Source organism: Schistocerca serialis, chromosome 2, assembly GCF_023864345.2.
Source record: "Schistocerca serialis cubense isolate TAMUIC-IGC-003099 chromosome 2, iqSchSeri2.2, whole genome shotgun sequence".
Classification (NCBI taxonomy): domain Eukaryota; kingdom Metazoa; phylum Arthropoda; class Insecta; order Orthoptera; family Acrididae; genus Schistocerca; species Schistocerca serialis.
The window spans coordinates 582,720,510-582,738,130 of record NC_064639.1 but is presented as its reverse complement, the minus strand read 5'-3'; the positions used below and the strand labels follow the sequence as shown (position 1 = coordinate 582,738,130).

The window sequence follows — 17,621 nt, the reverse complement described above, 5'->3', positions numbered from 1 at the left end:
GTACCTGTCGTCCATTGTTCTACTGATGGTGCAATATTAGATCTACATCTGTATATACACTCCGCAAGCCACTGTATGGCATGTGGCAGAGGGTACTTCATACCACTACTAGGCATTTTCTTTCCTTTTCCACTCACAAATGTAGCAAGGGAAAAATGACCATCCACATGCATCTGTACAAGCTCTAATTTCTGTTATCTTATATTTGTGGTCCTTATTTGAAATGTACATTGGTGGCAGTAGTAGTGTTCTGGAGTCAGCTTCAGATGCTTGTTCTCTAAATCCTCTCAATAGTTTTCCTCAAAAAGAACATTGTGTTCCCTCCAGAGTTTCCCATTTGAGTTCACAGTCACATGTGTTGATCAAACATACCAGCAACAGATGTAGCAGCCTACCTCTGGATTGCTCCAATGTCTTTTTTTAATTGGATCTGGTGCATTTCCAAACTAACAAACAGTATTAAGGAAAAGCTTGCACTAGTGTTCTGTATGCGGCCCCCTTTACAGGTGAACAACACTTTCAAAAAATTCTCCTAATAAACTGAGGTCAACTGTACATCTTCCCTAAAACCACCTTTGAGAGCTCGTTCCATTTCATATCACTTTTCAATGTTAAGCCTAGATATTTGATCAATGTGACAGTGCCAAGCATCTTGCTACTAATTCTGTATTTGAACTTTATGGGATTGTTTTTCATACTCATCTGCATTAACTTACATTTTGGTACATTTAGAGCAAGCTGCTATGGATTTCACCAAATTCAAATTTTGTCCAAGTCATCTTGTATCCTCCTACAGTCACCAATGATGACACCTTCCTATGTACTGCAGCATCATCAAGGAACAACTGCAGATTGCTGCTCACCCTGTCTTTCAATTCATTTGTGTATATTGAGAATATGAGCAGTCCTATCATGCTGGGGGCACTCCTGATGTTACCCTTGTCTCTAATAACACTCACCATCGTGAACAATGTAGGAGGTTCTTGTACTTAAAAATTCTTCAAGTCACTCAAGTATCTGGGAACCCCATACGTATGCTCATACCAATGTTAACAATTTGCAGTGGGACACTGTGTCACATGCTTTCTGGACGTTTTGGAATGTTGAATCTGCCTGTTGCCCTTCATCCATCATTTGCAGAATATCATGAGAAAAGGCAAGCTAAGTTTTGGATGAGCAATGCTTTCTAAATCAGTGCTGATTTGTTGACAGAATCTTTTCCATTTCAAGGAAATTTGTTCATTTTATATTTGAACTGAAAATATGTTCAAGAATTCTGCAGCAGACTGATGTTAAGGATACTGGTCCCTAATTTTGTGAGTCCATTATGTTATGTTTCTTACATACAAGAATCACCTGCACTTTATTCTTGTTGTGTGGGACTTTGCACTGGTCAAGAGATTCATGATAAATGCAAGCTAAGTAAGGGGCCAATGCCATAGAGTACTCTCGGTTAATCTGAATTGGAAATGCATCCAGGTCTGATAACTTATTTGTTTTCAGCTATTTCAGTTGCTTCTCTAAGCCAGGGATGCCTATTACTGCACCCTTCGTATAGGATTCTGTACGACCACCAGTCGATGGTATACTTGTACAATTTCCTGTGTGATTGATTTTAAAACACGAAAGTTAAAACTTTGGCTTTCCTTTTGCTATCTTATGTTGCCCTACCAGATTGGTCAATGAGTGACTTGATAGAAGCCTTTGAGATGCTTAGCAGTTTTACGTAGGACCAATTTTCTTGGATTTTCGGGGAGAATTTTTGCTCAGTTATGATGGTGGTAGTTGTATGCTTCACACATAGAACTTCTGACAGGTGCACAAATTCCTATTAACTTTTTCCTGTTGTCATTTACATGTTTGTTGTTGAACCAAGAACACAACCGTTTGCTTCCTCAGCAATTTACAAATGTTGCTGTTAAACTGCAGTGGATCTTTTCCATCCTTAATCCACTTACTTGCAATCCATTTATAGAACTCCCATAATTCCAGTACATCCATCATACTGGAGCTAAATGATTTCAATTCATTTTCTAAATTGGATGCTAACAACTGCTTATTTGCTCTTTTTAGCCAAAATTCTCTCCTGGCCTTCTGGATCTATTTATTAACATTAATTTTGATTTAGATTTAAAATCAAATGATCAGAAATTTTTGTTACTGTGTATTGAACTTCTTTCTGAGCCACGAACAGCTTTAAAAATGTCCAATAAATGTAATTTTTTCCCTCTAGTGTTGTAGGTATGGACATCACTGCTCTTCTCAAATTGTAAGGGACTATTTATGAGGAAATTCATTAGTCAACATATGTATTGTGCCCGCACAATTAAAATGCCTAGCTCCTTGAAGAGGTACTTGCACGACGTTCTTGGTTGAACACCACATGTTATTCTTACTACTTGGTTTTGTCCAATCAACACTTTCTTCATTAAATGAAAAGTGAATGAACCAGAAAATTATTCCACAAGACATTATTGAATGAAAATATCCAAAATATGTCAGGAGGTTAATTCGTTAGTTTCCAATATTACCAATGATATGAACTTACATGTTTCAGAACCTCAGAAACATGCTTCTTCTTCATCAATACATAATCCAGAAATTTGGAGCATTCTACCATACTTACTTCTGCTGTGTTGGTATGATTTATTTGTTGTACAGAACTGAATATAGTGTGTGTGGTGTGTCGGTCCCCCCCCCCCCCCCCCCCCCCCCCCAGCCCCCTTTTTATTTATATTTTATCTTATTTATTTTTTTAAATAGGAAAGTTAATTTTATTAAAAAAACAACCTTATGCTTGTTTGGAAAATATCATTCACCATCTCTCCTGTTGTTTTATCCATAATGGGGTTTATTATAACACTAATATCACCTGCAAAAGGACAAATTCTGCTTGTTGAATGTTAAGTGAAAGGTCATTCACATCGATAAGAAAAAGGAATGGACCCAAACTTGAACCCTGTGGGACTCCCTTTATGATTTCTCCCCAATCCCTAAAACATTTTACCCTTTTGACATTGTTTGAATTATTCAGCACAAACTTTTGCACCCTATTTGTTAAGTATGATTCACACGAGCTGCGTGTGAAGTCATCAGTTCCATCAAATTTGAGTTTTGCTAAGAGAATAACATAATCTATAGTCACACACCTTATAAAACTCGCAATAAATACCATCTGGCAATATTTAATTACTTAAGACTTGTACTGCTGGATGAGTGAATATATACATAGCATCCTCAGTTGAGCAGCCCTTCTGGAATCCAAACTGTGATACACCAAGTTAATTGTTTACACTTAATTTTGAGACTACTCTTGAGTACATTACTTTTTGAACTATTTTGGAAGAAGAATTCAGCAAGGAAATTGGACAATAATTGTATAACTCTCTCTTGTCATCTTTTTTATGAAGAGGTATAACAATTGCATATTTTATCTTGTCTGGAAAAATTCCCTGCACCAGTGATGCATTACCTATTAATTTTGAACAACTTACCGGAATTCTATTTGAAATTCCGTCAACACTACATGAGCCTTTGTGTTTTAGAATCTTGCTATGGAAAGACATGAGAGAACAATGCATAAAGAATTTAAAGAATTAGTCAATGACGAAAGAGCCAAAGATTTTTGTGATTGAAAGATAATTTGTATGGAATTTGTTCTTCTGTAAATCAAGAAGCACTCTGTGCTAAATATGCAGACATAGAGCACGTGATGGAATCGATGGTAATAACAGTAAATTTTTGTGAATTGCACACATTATTACAATGTCAGTTGCAGCAGTTTTTAATCTTACTGAACAGAGAGTATGGAAATGTTACATATTATTGCAAATACTTTATATTTCAGTCAAGGGTCATGCCTGGAATTATTTTCTTATTTAAGACTCACTATTGAGTTTCTGAAGGCAGAAGGAAAGCAGGACCAAAAATTAGAACGTACAGAATGGAGTGCAGACCTCCCACTTTAAGTGGACTTGACTGTTCCTTGTATGATTGTGCTACTGTCTAACAGCATTCACAGTATCCTGCTCAGACTGCATGGCATGATAGTGGGGAAAGTGTGCAGCCGTGTGACAGAACTCCGCACACGAGTGAGAGCACTGCGTGCATGCAGAATTCTTGGCTGTCCCTGCCCTATCCTCTTGTACTCTCCTAGCAATAATTTTCTGTATATGCCTGCTCCTTACTGAGTTAATATAAGACTTTTCACACGTAATTTGCATTTATGCCAGCAGCAGTCGAGAATATTTTGATTTATAGTGTGTGAGGTTAATGAACATATACTGTCTACTTTTGCTCCATGGTGAATATTCATTCATACTTCTATTTTCTTAGGGTCAGTCACAATGAATGCAATTTGCAAACAGACTTCTCAGAAAATTCAAATGAAAGCCAAAACTTTTCATTTGATAGGCTCTCAGTTTGGGTTGACTTTTGATCATAGCAAAATAATCTGAGAAGTCTTGGACTCTGTCCTATGGTATTGTGTATTTCATGAAAATAGGCCTCTAAGTGTGTCATCTTTCATAGAAACACACTTTATATGGCTTGCATCATAGACAGACATCATGGCAATCTTTTTCTCAACTCTTCAGTGTAATCCTAGGTATCTTTTCAAAGTAGAGAATATGACTCATCAGAAAGTAGCTGAATTGAACTGATAATGGAATCAACTCATTGGTAGGAATAACTTAATGACATTCATGGATTACTTTCATTCAGATAATGCTGATGATGAATAGGTAATCTTCCAATTATTATCTTATATATTATTAGCATATATCTTGAATGGTGAAGTGGTTCACCAAGCCTGGTGAGGTGCTTTGAATGAGTCCTAAAACAGATTAGTAAATGCACTTTATTTTACCATCTCTGATTCATTCATTATCATATTTTTCCTGACCCAAAAAGCATCACCATTATCAGAGAATTTAGGGTCTGATTTCTTAATTCTGTTAAGTGAGCACAGGCTTTGCATCAGAAAATTTAGAGTGGAAATACATGGCTGAATATTTCTAATGCAAAGAAAATGACTTAATTAATCAATTGAAAATTATATTCAATTAAAATCAGTATGTCTCACCAGAAAACACTATTTTCTAATTTCACATTAAGAACTTAACATTTAAAGCCAAACATTTGTTGTTTGGGTTAGAAAGATAAGAAAATAATGAAGAAAATGGTACAAATAGATGACAATGCTGCCAAAGACAAATGTATGTCATACAGAGCTCTACGTAAAAAGCAGTGCATAAAATTACTAAAGAACGATGTAAGTGAGCAGAGCTGCAAATCATTTCAGTCTCCAGGAAGTGGGTAAATGATACATTGTCATTAATTAGCTGAAAAATTAAGGTATGAAATGACAAGGGAAGGTCAAAGGGTAGCTTCAAAAAGCTGAAAGATTTACATGCTTAATAAACTACATAAAGAGGCACTTGTATCATATCTCAAAGAGGAACTTAAAATATTTACCTCTGAGCAGAGACAAGTAGTGCAAGTTTGGAAGAATAGTCGAAGACAGGTAGCTCAAGTTTGGAAGAATAGTCTCCTATGCTATGGATAGATGTTTAGCTAGTACAACAGTTCGTTTGAGTTAGTATAGATTAATATCCACCACAGAGAGGAGATATTGAGCAGCACATTTAAAAGTAGATGTAAAAATAGGCAGTTCGATTAGCTATTGGACAAAGTCTGTTGTCAGATGTAGAAATACATACACATACTCACATATACATAACTGACACAAACATGGACATTGTCATCTCTGAGTTTCAAGCCCTGACTGTGGTGAGTAATGATGCCAGTTGGGGATGCAGAATAGGTGCAGGATGGAGAGGGAGAGGGATAGGAGGGTAAGAGTGGAGGAAAATGCAGTACTGTGGGGGTGTGCAGATGTGTGAAGCCTCAGTTTGGCTGTGGCCATTGATGTTGACAGACAATTTGTTAATGGCGATGCTCACCTAGAATGCTGTGCAGTGGTTGCAGCTATATTGATAGACTGCATAGTTGCTTACTCAGGTGGCCAAGCCTTTGATGAGCTAGGAAATTCCTTGACAGAACTGGAGTAGATGAGAGCAAGAGAATGTATGAGACATGTCTTGCATCTGGCTCTTTTACAGGGATAGGGGCCATTGAACATGAAGTTGGGAATAGAGGTGGAGAGGTAGTACATGGAGGGGAAAGGATATGGCATACCGTATTTACTCGACTCTAAGCCGCACTTTTTTTACAGTTTTTGTAATCCAAAAAACCGCCTGTGGCTTAGAATCGAGTGCAAAGTAAGCGGAAGTTCTGAAAAATGTTGGTAGATGTTGCCACAACCAACTTCTGCCATCAAATATATGTAGCACAACACAGGTATGCTTTGCAGGTACAAAGATAAATACTGGTGCCAAAACCTCTGTGTCAGTAAATAAATTAAAAGAAAAGGTAGAAGAATGTAAACATTATGCCATGTATTCTTATGTGTTTGCTGCTATCTCATTTAAACCTTGTCTGCCTAATAAACTATGAAACTAAAGTGAGACAACAGCAAACCTGAAAGAATATACATATCATGGCATGTTTATATTCATACTATTCTTACGCTGAATAGTGATAGTCAGAAATGAAGCACGACAACTGAATAGATTTTTAAATCTTAAGATGACTCTAATTTCTGTGCAGAATGTAACGTACTAAAGGGGCGTCTGCAATGATTTTCAAACGGAGAAAAATTTTCGCTAAACTCTCGTTCAGAACATCTTCTATCATACGCAGTCTATGATTTGGTTCTTGTTGATTGTTATCAAACAAAGCAGCAGTGTAAGTAGCAACAAATAGCAGTCTCTTGCCATTGTTTCGCTTATGAGACAATTCCTCTCTTTTTTTTTTTTTTTTTTTTTTTTATTGTAAGCCATGGTAACGAGCACAAAAGCAAGCCATGCCGTGAGCGGCGTCAGCTCGTAAACACTCATTATCAGACTGCGACAATCAATGCATGACACAGTACAATAATGCCTTTTCAGCTTAGAGTGACGTAAATCCCTATAACAAAGAGAACGGCACTTATCTGATCAAAGCAAAATAAGCAATCGATTCAAACCAGACGAAGCACGTGAAAAAGGAAGGCTACTCAAATAAATACGGACAGAGCGCCTGACACATAGCAATGCTGCTTGGTAAAGCTTAACTGTTAAGCTTACGACTCGAACCAAACTACTGTAGCTGTATCTTCATCCATTTGACCTCAGTTGTTTTTCATGTTACAAGGGGCCAACTTTGTTTCGATTTGGAGGGCAGTCTAAAACTTTTCTCTCACTCTGAATTTTGAGTCTCAAATTTCAGGAGCAGCTTAGACTCGTGAAAAATTTTTTTCCTTGATTTTGAGTCTAATTTTTCAGGTGCGGCTTAGATTCGAGTGCGGCTTAGATTCAAGTAAATGCGGTAGGTTGGGTGAATGTTGGAATACCACTGTGGAGGAGGTGGAGAGGATATTTCTCATATCTGGGCTTCATGAGAAGCAGTTGAAACTCTGGTAGAGAATGTGTTTCATTTGCTCCAGTTCTGGATGGTACTGAGTTGTGAGGAGGGTGCTTCTTTGCAGCTGATCTGTGGGTAGGTGACTAATTTGGATGACAGTGGAGCCAGTGTGTGGAAGATAAGTCTGCTAAGACCTCAGCAAGACCCTTGACATACAGGGAAAGAGACTGCTAGTCACTGCAGATGTGATGACCATATGTGGCTAGGTTGTAAATAAGGGATTTCTTTGTGTGTGGATGGCAGCTACTGGAATGGAGATATCATTGGTGGCTGGTATGTTTTATGTGGACAGAAGTACTCATTGAGCCATCCATGAACTGGAGGTAGACATTGAGTAAGTGGCATGTTGGTCTGAGGAGTACTTGTAGAAGTGAAATGTGGAGAAGGTGTTGAGGTTTTGAAGGAATGTGGATAGGGTATCTTTACTGTCAGTCCTAATCATGCTATCACCAACATACTTCCTCCAAAACTCAAATCATTGTGGTGCAGAATAATACCTGGAGCCCACCCAAGATCATCTTGCAGACATTTATTTAAGGAACTATGCTTAGTCACAGTAGCTTCACAAGACATATATTCACTTATGAAATTTGTTATTAATAACCCATCTCAGTTCAAAAATAATAGCAAAGTGCATATGTACAAGGCAGAAGGAAGGACGACCTTCACTATTGTGGGTTAAATCTGACTTTGGCACAGAAAGGGGTGAATTATGCTACCACAAAAGTCTTTGGCCATTTACTAAATAGCATTAATAGTCTGACAGATAACCAGCCAGCATTTACGAACAAATTAAAAGAATTTCTGAGTGACAACGCCTTCTGTTCAACAGATGAAGTTTTACATATGAAGTAGTAATTGTAAAAAAAAGGTAAATAAATATGTTGTGTAAAGAAACCTTATGTCAATCTGACATGTTCCACATTATTACGAAATGTCATATTCGTGATCTATGGAACAAGTATTGATGTAATGTAATGATGATCTTTTAATTTGCACTGCTATACATCAATGTTTTCCCCACTGTGTAATCCCGCCTCTAATGGCAATAGCACATATCATGCAATATATTTCCCATTGTTATTCTAAATGAGAGGCAATTTCAACAAATTAATCTGTGTTTTTTAATTTTAGTTTCTTTAGAAAATATGAAGAAAATGTTTTCATTCAGGAGCTCAATTTATTGCTTATAGTTTTAAAAAATACATACAGTTCAGTAATTTTTGTAATTTCCTTTACTTGTATTTACTAATTAGAACATGTGATTTGGATTTCCAGCCATTTATCAGATGTTTTAATATTTACTTACAGATAGCAAATTTTCATAACACTATTGGAGATCGAATGATACCTTCACAAAGGCCAATGATGTTGGTGGCAGCACGGGAATTGGAGCGACTTGTTCAAGAACAAGGCGATGTCACATGGGGAGATAGTCAAACTGTAGAGGGCTATTTGTCTCGTCTTCAAGCTGCTGTTGAACGTCTTTCACGAGAGAACAGCATTCTTGCTGCTTATCACTGCAATCTTCGGAATAAGGTCTGTTCTGTTTTTTAAATGATGGTTTCTATCACTGCATATTTGCTGTTTACATAAGCCAGTTTGGGACAAAACAATATTTTTTGTAGAATATATGCATTGAACATTAGGGTCATTCCACACCAAGTGGTCTAAAACTGAAAAAAGTTCCCACCATCATGGTCTCCAATTTTCGTCAAATTTTAACTGTAGCTTTAGTCAAGTGTTGAAGTAAGTTTCCCAAGATTTCAGGCCTCTAGCTGCAATAGCTGCTGATCTAGACCCCCTTGTCTGAAGTGTACTTAGTCCGTGTGCATGCAACATAAAAAAAATGTCATATTTGGAGTCTAATAAAATCGAAACTAATTCATAAGAATGGTTAGTAAGATGCGACCCTGTACAGTTTTTTTTGCTGATTCCAACGAAATTATGTATAACATTACTCATGCAAACCCCGGTCAAATAACTCGACTCAAAGTATACTTCAAAATTTGTCGTGACACAACGCGACAAATTTTGACCAATATTAAGACTGCAATGATTTCCTTGCAGTTGAAGATATGGACTTGAACTTTTGGCCAAGCTTCATGCTTGTGCTAGACATAATGCAGCCGGATTTGCAATGATCCAGGCCATATGGTCGCCCTGCAGTATCTCTTCAAATTAGGCAGTGTCAGCACAAACGGTAAAATTTACCAAAGTTTCAAGCCAATTACTAAAAAATAGTTGGCCTGAATCTGCTTGTGAATAGTATCACCTAAAAGAGAAACTCTTGCTCTACAAGACTGACATTTGTTTTTTTTGCAACGCGACCATTAAGTACTCATTAACTCACATCAAAGTTGTTATATTTTGTATGCGCGATGCACTAATTTTTCTTCATTTCTAGGAATTTGAATCTTAATAGTCGCTTAGAATTACTGATATAATTGGATATTTCATTCGTGTTTTATTCAGTGATTGGCCAGTGAGAGATGTCAGAAGTTAATGAAGAAGAAGAATCGTTGGCCCCCTGTTCAATTGGAAAAGATGCTGCTGCATCGAAGTGCCATGTTATCTTCTATGCTAAGAAGACTGGATTCAAAGCGTTTAGTGATTTCACAGAATGTGACCAGAAATTGCTTGTTTCGCGTTCAGAAGCCAAACTTGACGAAAATTCCATCATTTGCTTCCACCATGAAGCCCTCTTCCTACATGAATATCAAGCGATGCAAAAGAAATGTTGCAATCCATTCAAGAAGAGGAATCACAATGTAAAAGCTGGACTTAGACTGCTTGATAATGAAACAGCTGCCAAACTTTGCCTGTTAAAGAAAAAAGAAGTGATTGATATAAAACCTGGTCAGAAGCTTTGCCCTCGCTGCATGTCGGCACTGAACCAAAAGCTAGAAGATTCATCATCACTATCAACCCAATCTGAACAAGATTTCACAACGGATGAAACTGAACCAGCCATCAACAAAAGTTTATCATTTATTGGTGCTTCACCATTGAAAAGAAGACAACTAAGTAAAAGAGATAAGCAAAGCTATGCAAAAAGAAAGATCTTGGATGCACAAAGTTTAATTGGGAATCAAATTGCTGCTGCTGTAGGAATCAATTACGATGAACAGCCAAGTTCAAGTAAAAGTCGCCCATGCAATAATTGTGCAGATCTTGATAATCTTATAGAAGAGTTGAAAGAAAAATGTAAAGTGTCAAATCGTAGGACAAAAGTTCAAATATTGACCTTGGTTCCAAGAAGCTGGACAATTAAAGATACGACAACAGCATTTAATGTATCAGAAAGAATGGTAAAGCAAGCGAGAAAACTGAAGAATGAGCAAGGTGTTCTAGCTTTTCCAGCAAATCGGCAAGGAAGGAAGCTTTCAGATGAAGTTGTTCAGAAAGTACATGACTTTTTTCAAGATGACGAATTCAGCAGACTTTGTCCAGGGAAGAAAGACTGTGTGCCTGTGAGAATTTCAGGAACAAAGGTGTACAAGCAAAAGCGGTTGTTGCTTTGCAATTTGAAGGAAATGTACGTGTCTTATCAGAAGCAAAATGGACCAGAAATTGGCTTCTCAAAGTTTTGCGAGCTTAGACCAAAATGGTGTGTTACAGTTGGCTCTGCTGGAATGCACTCAGTTTGTGTCTGTACAATACACCAAAATGTCAAGCTTATGCTCACTGGTGCATCAATCAATGAAGACTACAAGGAAATTCTTAGCAAAGCTGTTTGCAGCTTGGAAAACAAGGATTGTATGCTTCATCGTTGTGAAAACTGCCCTGGTCCAGAAGGTGTAGAAGCAGTTATTGCAACATATTTTGAAGATAATGACCCTGAAGAACTGATTGAGTACAAACAATGGATTCATACCGACAGGGATACTTTAGAAACAAAGCAGCTTTCAACAGAAGAGTATGTTGAAGATATTGCAGCAAAAATTTGGAACCTGTCTTGTCATCACTACATTGCCAAGCATCAAAGCCAGCACCTGAAAGCTCTCAAAACTGATTTGAAAGAAGGCGAATTCATAATACTAATGGATTTTGCTGAAAACTATTCATTTATTGTTCAAGATGCAGTGCAAGGCTTTCACTGGGAAAACAGTCAAGCAACAGTTCATCCATTTGTAGTCTACTACTGTGAAAACGAAGAGGTGCAATGTGTGAATCTTTGTGTTATTAGTGACTGCCTTCGACACGATACGATTACTGTCCATGTTTACATTGGAAAAGTAATCAATTACCTGAAGATGCAATTTTCCAAAATAAGCCACATCCACTACTTCAGTGATGGTTCAGCTGCACAATATAAGAATTTCAAGAATTTTCTCAACTTATGCTATCACAAAGAAGATTTTGAAATAACAGCAGAATGGAATTTCTTTGGAACAAGCCATGGAAAGTCGCCTTGTGATGGCATTGGAGGCACAACAAAACGGTTGGCAGCAAGAGCAAGTTTGCAACGTCCATATGAAAACCAGATTCTAACACCCAAAGATCTTTTCAACTTCTGCAATGATAATATCAATGGAATCAAATTCTTTTTCATCAGCAAAGAGGAAGTTGAAGAAGAAAAAGCTTCTCAAGAAGAAAGATTCCTGCAAGGGCACACTCTAGCTGGCACAAGAGAAAACCACCATTTTTTGCCCATTGATATGACGACAATTAAGGTCAGTAGAGTTTCTAATGATGCGACATCTTTTTTGGCCAAAATTAGTGCTGCTGAAGTAGTAGTTCAAGTCATGGATCTTCAGCCTGGGCAGTATGTTGCTTGCATTTATGAAAAGAAATGGTGGATTGGAAACATCGTTGAAATCTCAGTCGAACAGAAAGATGCTTTCATAAGCTTTATGCATCCTCATGGTCCTGCAAGTTCATTTTATTGGCCCTTAAGACGTGATACTTGCTGGATTCCAGAACAACTTATCATTGGTGTTATTCCAGCTCCATCAGTGACATCATCTGGTCGGCAATACAGTTTTCCTGAAAGCATTCTCTTGCAAATCAACGATGCTTCCAGAATGATGAAGTAACTGAGGAAGACAGGCTTGGGAACCTGCATAAAGAAACCCACAATCAGGCTTGGGATCCTGTGGTAAAGACACCCTGTAATCAGGCTTGGGAACCTGCAGTAAAGATACCCACCCGTGGCTGTTACTGCATGGCTATCGGGCGTGGCCCCTATGGCGATGGGGATGCTGGTTTTATTGTGATAACCAGTAATGGCTCAGCCATCATGGACCAACGCAGGGCACTGCGCACACAAAATATAAGATACTTTGACCTGAGTAAATAAGCACTTAATGGAAGCGTTGCAAAAGAAAAATATATCCATCTCGTAGAGCAAGAGTTTCTCTTTCAGATGATACTATTCACAATTAAATCCAGGCTGACTATTTTGTAGTAATGGGCTTTGAACTTTGGTAAATAAAGCCATTTGCGCTGACACTGCCAAATTTGAAGAGATTTTGCAAGGCGACTATAAAGCCTGGGTAGTTGGAAATCCAGCTGTATTATGTCCAGCACAAAGATAAGACTTGGTAAAAAGTTCAAGTCCATATCTTTATCTGCAAGGAAATTATTGCAGTCTGAATATTGGTCAAAATTTGTCGCATTAAGTCACGACAGAATTAGGGGTACACTTTGAGTCGACTTGTTTGACCGGATTTTGCATCAGTAATCTTATAATTAATTTCGTTTGAATCAGCACAAAAAACTGTACAGGGTCTCATCTTACTAACCATTCTTATGAATTGGTTTCAATTTTATGAGACCCCAAAAATGGCATTTTGTCTGATGTCGCGCGCATGCGAACTTACTACCCTTCAGACAAGGGGGTGTAGATCAGCAAGTATTGCAGCTAGAGGCTTGAAATCTTGAGAAACTTAATTTAGCACTTGACTAGTGCTACAGATAAAATTTGAAGAAAATTGGAGACATGATGGTGGGAAGGTTTAGACCACTTGGCATGGAATGACCCATTAGTGAAGATTGAAACTGTGCTATAGACCAGGTATTTATCCTGGATGCAAATGTTCAACTCATCTCCACTGAAGAATAAGATCATCCTTCTCACACTGAGGCTGTGCTGAAGTCCTCTGTATGCCGAAATGACAGAGTGCTATTCTCATAGCTTAATGAGAAAGCCTGTGTGAAGTTCAGAAGGAACATGGGAGCATGTGCCAAGTCAGATGTTTGACTTGGTCCTTAAGGCATGTCTTGATAATAAATTGATAATTCCTTGATATCTTAGGATGTGTTCTATTAACTGACCCCTTCTTCTGGTTAAGTTCTGGTACATATTACTTTTCTGCACAACTCAATTCAGTATTTCCTCATTAGTTTGATGTAGAAAAATCCTCAAAGTTGTGAAATTCAGTTCTTTTTATTTAACTGATGACTACTTTTGGGTATCAGGACCTGTTCTCAAATCATCCAAACAGAAAAAAGGCCTATTTCCTGTTAGCATGCACAGCATATTAATGTTGTACATACTTGCATCTAAGTCAAGTTTTTTGAGTAACCATTGGTAGGACAAACATGCAACTCAATACAAATTGTAATTTTCCCATTTGATTGTTTGATCTTTAAAATCTCTTCACTGATGACAGTACAGTTATGGAACTTATGGAGTAGTGCTACTAGGCTTCCTGTAAAGTTTTCTGTTGTTTGTCTTGTGATCAATTGAAGGTTCTGAATGTAAGTTTATCCTCACCTTTCATTCTGAATCTTGCCCAACAATCTCACATGCAGTTTCAGTTTGTTATCTCAGTGAATTCAGTGAATTTTATTGTCTTACCTACTTCGGCAAATGCAGCTTCTCCATCATTTCCCATTAGCTTGTTCTTTTGACAGCTACTTAAATTTTCCCCTAAAATCTCACTGCTGTCAATGTCAGGTTTTAATTAGTCTTCTGTATTTAGTATTACATGAACTCCACTGCTTTTTAGAAGCACTTCAAAGCTGGCAATTAGTTACAAATCCTTTGGGAGTTAATTACTAGGATTTTGTACTCTTGCCTGCAGGGATAGGGGGGGGGGGGGGTATTTCTTTCGATCTTAATCTGATGCTACCAGGTCTCATAGATATATTGTCATCTGAATTGGAGGGATAGTCACCTAATCTGAACTATGTTCAAAATCAGCTACCTGAGTAGCAGGCTCTATGTGTAATGCACACCTGACCTACACTCCTGGAAATTGAAATAAGAACACCGTGAATTCATTGTCCCAGGAAGGGGAAACTTTATTGACACATTCCTGGGGTCAGATACATCACATGATCACACTGACAGAACCACAGGCACATAGACACAGGCAACAGAGCATGCACAATGTCGGCACTAGTACAGTGTATATCCACCTTTCGCAGCAATGCAGGCTGCTATTCTCCCATGGAGACGATCGTAGAGATGCTGGATGTAGTCCTGTGAAACGGCTTGCCATGCCATTTCCACCTGGCGCCTCAGTTGGACCAGCGTTCGTGCTGGACGTGCAGACCGCGTGAGACGACGCTTCATCCAGTCCCAAACATGCTCAATGGGGGACAAATCCGGAGATCTTGCTGGCCAGGGTAGTTGACGTACACCTTCTAGAGCACGTTGGGTGGCACGGAATACATGCGGACGTGCATTGTCCTGTTAGAACAGCAAGTTCCCTTGCCGGTCTAGGAATGGTAGAACGATGGGTTCGATGACGGTTTGGATGTACCGTGCACTATTCAGTGTCCCCTCGACGATCACCAGTGGTGTACGGCCAGTGTAGGAGATCGCTCCCCACACCATGATGCCGGGTGTTGGCCCTGTGTGCCTCGGTCGTATGCAGTCCTGATTGTGGCGCTCACCTGCACGGCGCCAAACACGCATACGACCATCATTGGCACCAAGGCAGAAGCGACTCTCATCGCTGAAGGCGACACGTCTCCATTCGTCCCTCCATTCACGCCTGTCGCGACACCACTGGAGGCGGGCTGCACGATGTTGGGGCGTGAGTGGAAGACGGCCTAACGGTGTGCGGGACCGTAGCCCAGCTTCATGGAGACGGTTGCGAATGGTCCTCGCCGATACCCCAGGAGCAACAGTGTCCCTAATTTGCTGGGAAGTGGCGGTGCGGTCCCCTACGGCACTGCGTAGGATCTTACGGTCTTGGCGTGCATCTGTGCGTCGCTGCGGTCCGGTCCCAGGTCGACAGGCACGTGCACCTTCCGCCGACCACTGGCGACAACATCGATGTACTGTGGAGACGTCACGCCCCACGTGTTGAGCAATTCGGCGGTACGTCCACCCGGCCTCCTGCATGCCCACTATACGCCCTCGCTCAAAGTCCGTCAACTGCACATACGGTTCACGTCCACGCTGTCGCGGCATGCTACCAGTGTTAAAGACCGCGATGGAGCTCCGTATGCCACGGCAAACTGGCTGACACTGACGGCGGCGGTGCACAAATGCTGCGCAGCTAGCGCCATTCGACGGCCAACACCGTGGTTCCTGGTGTGTCCACTGTGCCGTGCGTGTGATCATTGCTTGTACAGCACTCTCGCAGTGTCCGTAGCAAGTATGGTGGGTCTGACACACCGGTGTCAATGTGTTCTTTTTTCCATTTCCAGGAGTGTATTTGTGGGGACACTACAATTCTGAACCATACAGTGCAAGTCCAGGAAGTCACAGAAAAGCTTATCAGAAAACCTTATAAGTGTCTGGCTCAGTCTTCTGCTTGACTCAAAGCCAGGGGATTACAATCAGTTCTGAAAATAATGCTGCAAATTTTGAGGTTTGTTGAAACTCTGTGAGGAAGGCTGGTCTTCTCATCCTTCCCTGAAGGTTGCTGGAATGATCTGAGAATGACCTTATAGCCCAGATGACAGCATAATTGGTTCAGATGTGCATCGCTATCACCAGTTGGTTTCATGCTGTTTCCTCAGTCGCTTACAACATCCCTGCTCTGTAAGAACTGTGCTCATGTGGTTGGTTGTAACAGGCTAATCATACATGCGAAGGCTGTTGTTTGAGAGGTACTTCATCAGGTACATTCGCAGTCATCAGGTACATTCGCAGAGTAAAGATGACTCTCTTGCTGCAGAAGATAATGCTTATTACTGGCTTCATTTGTGAAGCGGTTTTGCAACTGTGATGATCATAGAAAAATACGTGACTACCTTTCAGAAAAGAGCACACAACTTTTTTTCCAAGGGATACTTTTTTTATTAAGTGCTGTACTTCTTGGCACAGAACTGTTAACATTACACACAAGGTATTACACAATATGTCACTTGTATAAATCAATACAGGACACTCTTGAATAATCATGATGTTGAACACAGTTTATCAGGTAGTCAATACCAACATTTAAGAAAATTCTCAGAAAGAGTAACACAATTGTATCTTATAATTACACAGTGACTAGACATTTGCGACTGCACTCAGCTATTGATATCACTTGACTCTTCCTGCTACAACTAGAGAGCCTCTGACCCGAGCATTTCAACCACAACCCAGAAAATGTGCACTACCCGATACGCATGTGCATTGCTCAGACAGTAGCAAATGAGGGCACTGTTTCCAGGTGGGTTGTGACTTCATAAGTTGTCACATAGCTGTCACTGCAGTCTGCTCTCCAGACAGTAGGCCTGTGACTCATTGTGCCATATTACACTTTATTCAAAGTCAATTTAATGGAAGGGTTACAGGATGTCAGAATAACATATTAAATTTGATGAGATCCCTAGGCATACACACTGAGTGCATCTGGTGTTCCATCCCATTCCTTGCTGCCATGTCCCTAAGGGCTGAAATTATTTGCCCTGAATTTGAACTGATGATGCTTTATAGAACCCTACCCTTTTGTGTTTACCTGTTCCTGACACAGTACACAGTAGGTTTGCTAAAGTGAAGTGAATTCACTGGCCCAGTGTTAGCTTTTGTAGAGGTCAGCACATTAGTATTGTTGTTTAGGTGGTTGGTTATAACACCCTAAGTTTGTCATGGATGCTATCTCAGCTCTACAGGATATCTAGCTCTACCACTGACACACAACTCACAGTCAAGTGAATGAGTAGTGATATATGCTGTTTGCCCTGTAGAGGGCACAGGATCC

At 39.5% G+C, this 17,621-nt stretch overlaps 1 protein-coding gene across 1 annotated transcript in view; it reads left to right on the top strand.

Annotated features, from left to right (window-relative positions):
- The window catches only part of LOC126457597 (cytoplasmic dynein 2 heavy chain 1), an 808,157-nt gene that overhangs the window by 140,568 nt on the left and 649,968 nt on the right, over positions 1-17,621 (top strand). The window contains exon 11 of the mRNA XM_050094037.1: positions 8,836-9,063. Within this exon, the coding sequence (XP_049949994.1) occupies positions 8,836-9,063 (228 nt within the window). The remainder of the gene's footprint in view (positions 1-8,835; positions 9,064-17,621) is intronic.